The sequence below is a fragment of the Acanthisitta chloris genome, unplaced genomic scaffold (assembly GCF_000695815.1).
Source record: "Acanthisitta chloris isolate BGI_N310 unplaced genomic scaffold, ASM69581v1 scaffold10573, whole genome shotgun sequence".
NCBI lineage: Eukaryota > Metazoa > Chordata > Aves > Passeriformes > Acanthisittidae > Acanthisitta > Acanthisitta chloris.
This window is the reverse complement of record NW_008665422.1, coordinates 65,909-66,983: the sequence shown is the minus strand read 5'-3', so window position 1 is coordinate 66,983 and position 1,075 is coordinate 65,909. Positions and strand designations below refer to the sequence as shown.

Genomic DNA, 1,075 nt, shown 5'->3' with positions numbered 1-1,075 from the left:
ATTAAAACTTTAAAAAGAAATGCTAACTATGGATAATGTTCATTTAAAAAAACAAAAAAAAGACAAGCCAACCAACCAAAAACCCCAACACACAATCAGACAAAAACCTGAGTCATACCATGTCACAATCATTTCACATATCTGCCTCCTTAGGCCTGAAATATTTTATCTGCAAGATATCTAATTGGAGCAGGAGATTGAAACAGATGATCAGCTGAAGTCCCTTCTGACCTGAATTATCCTATGATTCACTCTTCCTGGCATAAAGCAGTGGCAATCATCTAGGCTTGTTGTGTCCAGTGCAAAAATAATTTTCAGGCTTGCAGCCAAACCAAATGCACATTGCACTGGAGAAAAAGGTTACCAGCAGAGTAAGCTACAATAATTTTATATGCTCTCTTACCAAACACAAATGACTTCATTTAATAAGCTGTTGTGTTTCAGATATAAAATGAACATGTGCTACTACTGGCCAGTGTCCTCACTTGTACAAAATCATTTCTATGCAATTCTAACACCAGTTACAATAACTGCAACAATATAAAAGTCATTAAAAGTGACAAAACACCTAGAAAGACAGCTAAGCATGTCTCCTCTTACCTAAACTGAGAGGCTTGATTCAGAAGGCAGCTATAGTCTTCAGGAAGCTCTATTAAATGATTTCTTTTTCTAGGATACCTGGGTAAGTGAAAAAGAGATTATGAGAATAATAAAGATCAAAGCACATAACAGAGTGGATTAACTATGAATTCCTGCTAAGCTTTCAGTCATTTCTGTAAATTCTGCAGTTCTAGAGCAATTCTTCAGTCCTACAACACCAAGCAAGATGCTCCACATGGGAGCTTCACCATTACTATATTCCATCAAAGGTGATGAAATTCAATTCCATACATAACCTATGTATATGAAGACATTTCATATTTCAGTTAGCTTTTGTTTTTACCTAGTGCAGGCTAGATAACTTGCCTAACAAGATTGTATATTCTCAATGAAGAGTCACTGCATGAGGAAGAATACACGACCATTTAAAGAGAAATGTATTTTTAGTAGTAGAGCAGGAAGAAGAAAACAAGCT

The 1,075-nt window shown here is 35.6% G+C and overlaps 1 protein-coding gene across 1 annotated transcript in view; it reads right to left on the bottom strand.

The window, feature by feature from the left end:
* UBR1 (ubiquitin protein ligase E3 component n-recognin 1) overlaps positions 1 to 1,075 on the bottom strand; it is a 55,267-nt gene that overhangs the window by 1,082 nt on the left and 53,110 nt on the right. The window contains exon 43 of the mRNA XM_009071749.1: positions 600 to 678. Within this exon, the coding sequence (XP_009069997.1) occupies positions 600 to 678 (79 nt within the window). The remainder of the gene's footprint in view (positions 1 to 599; positions 679 to 1,075) is intronic.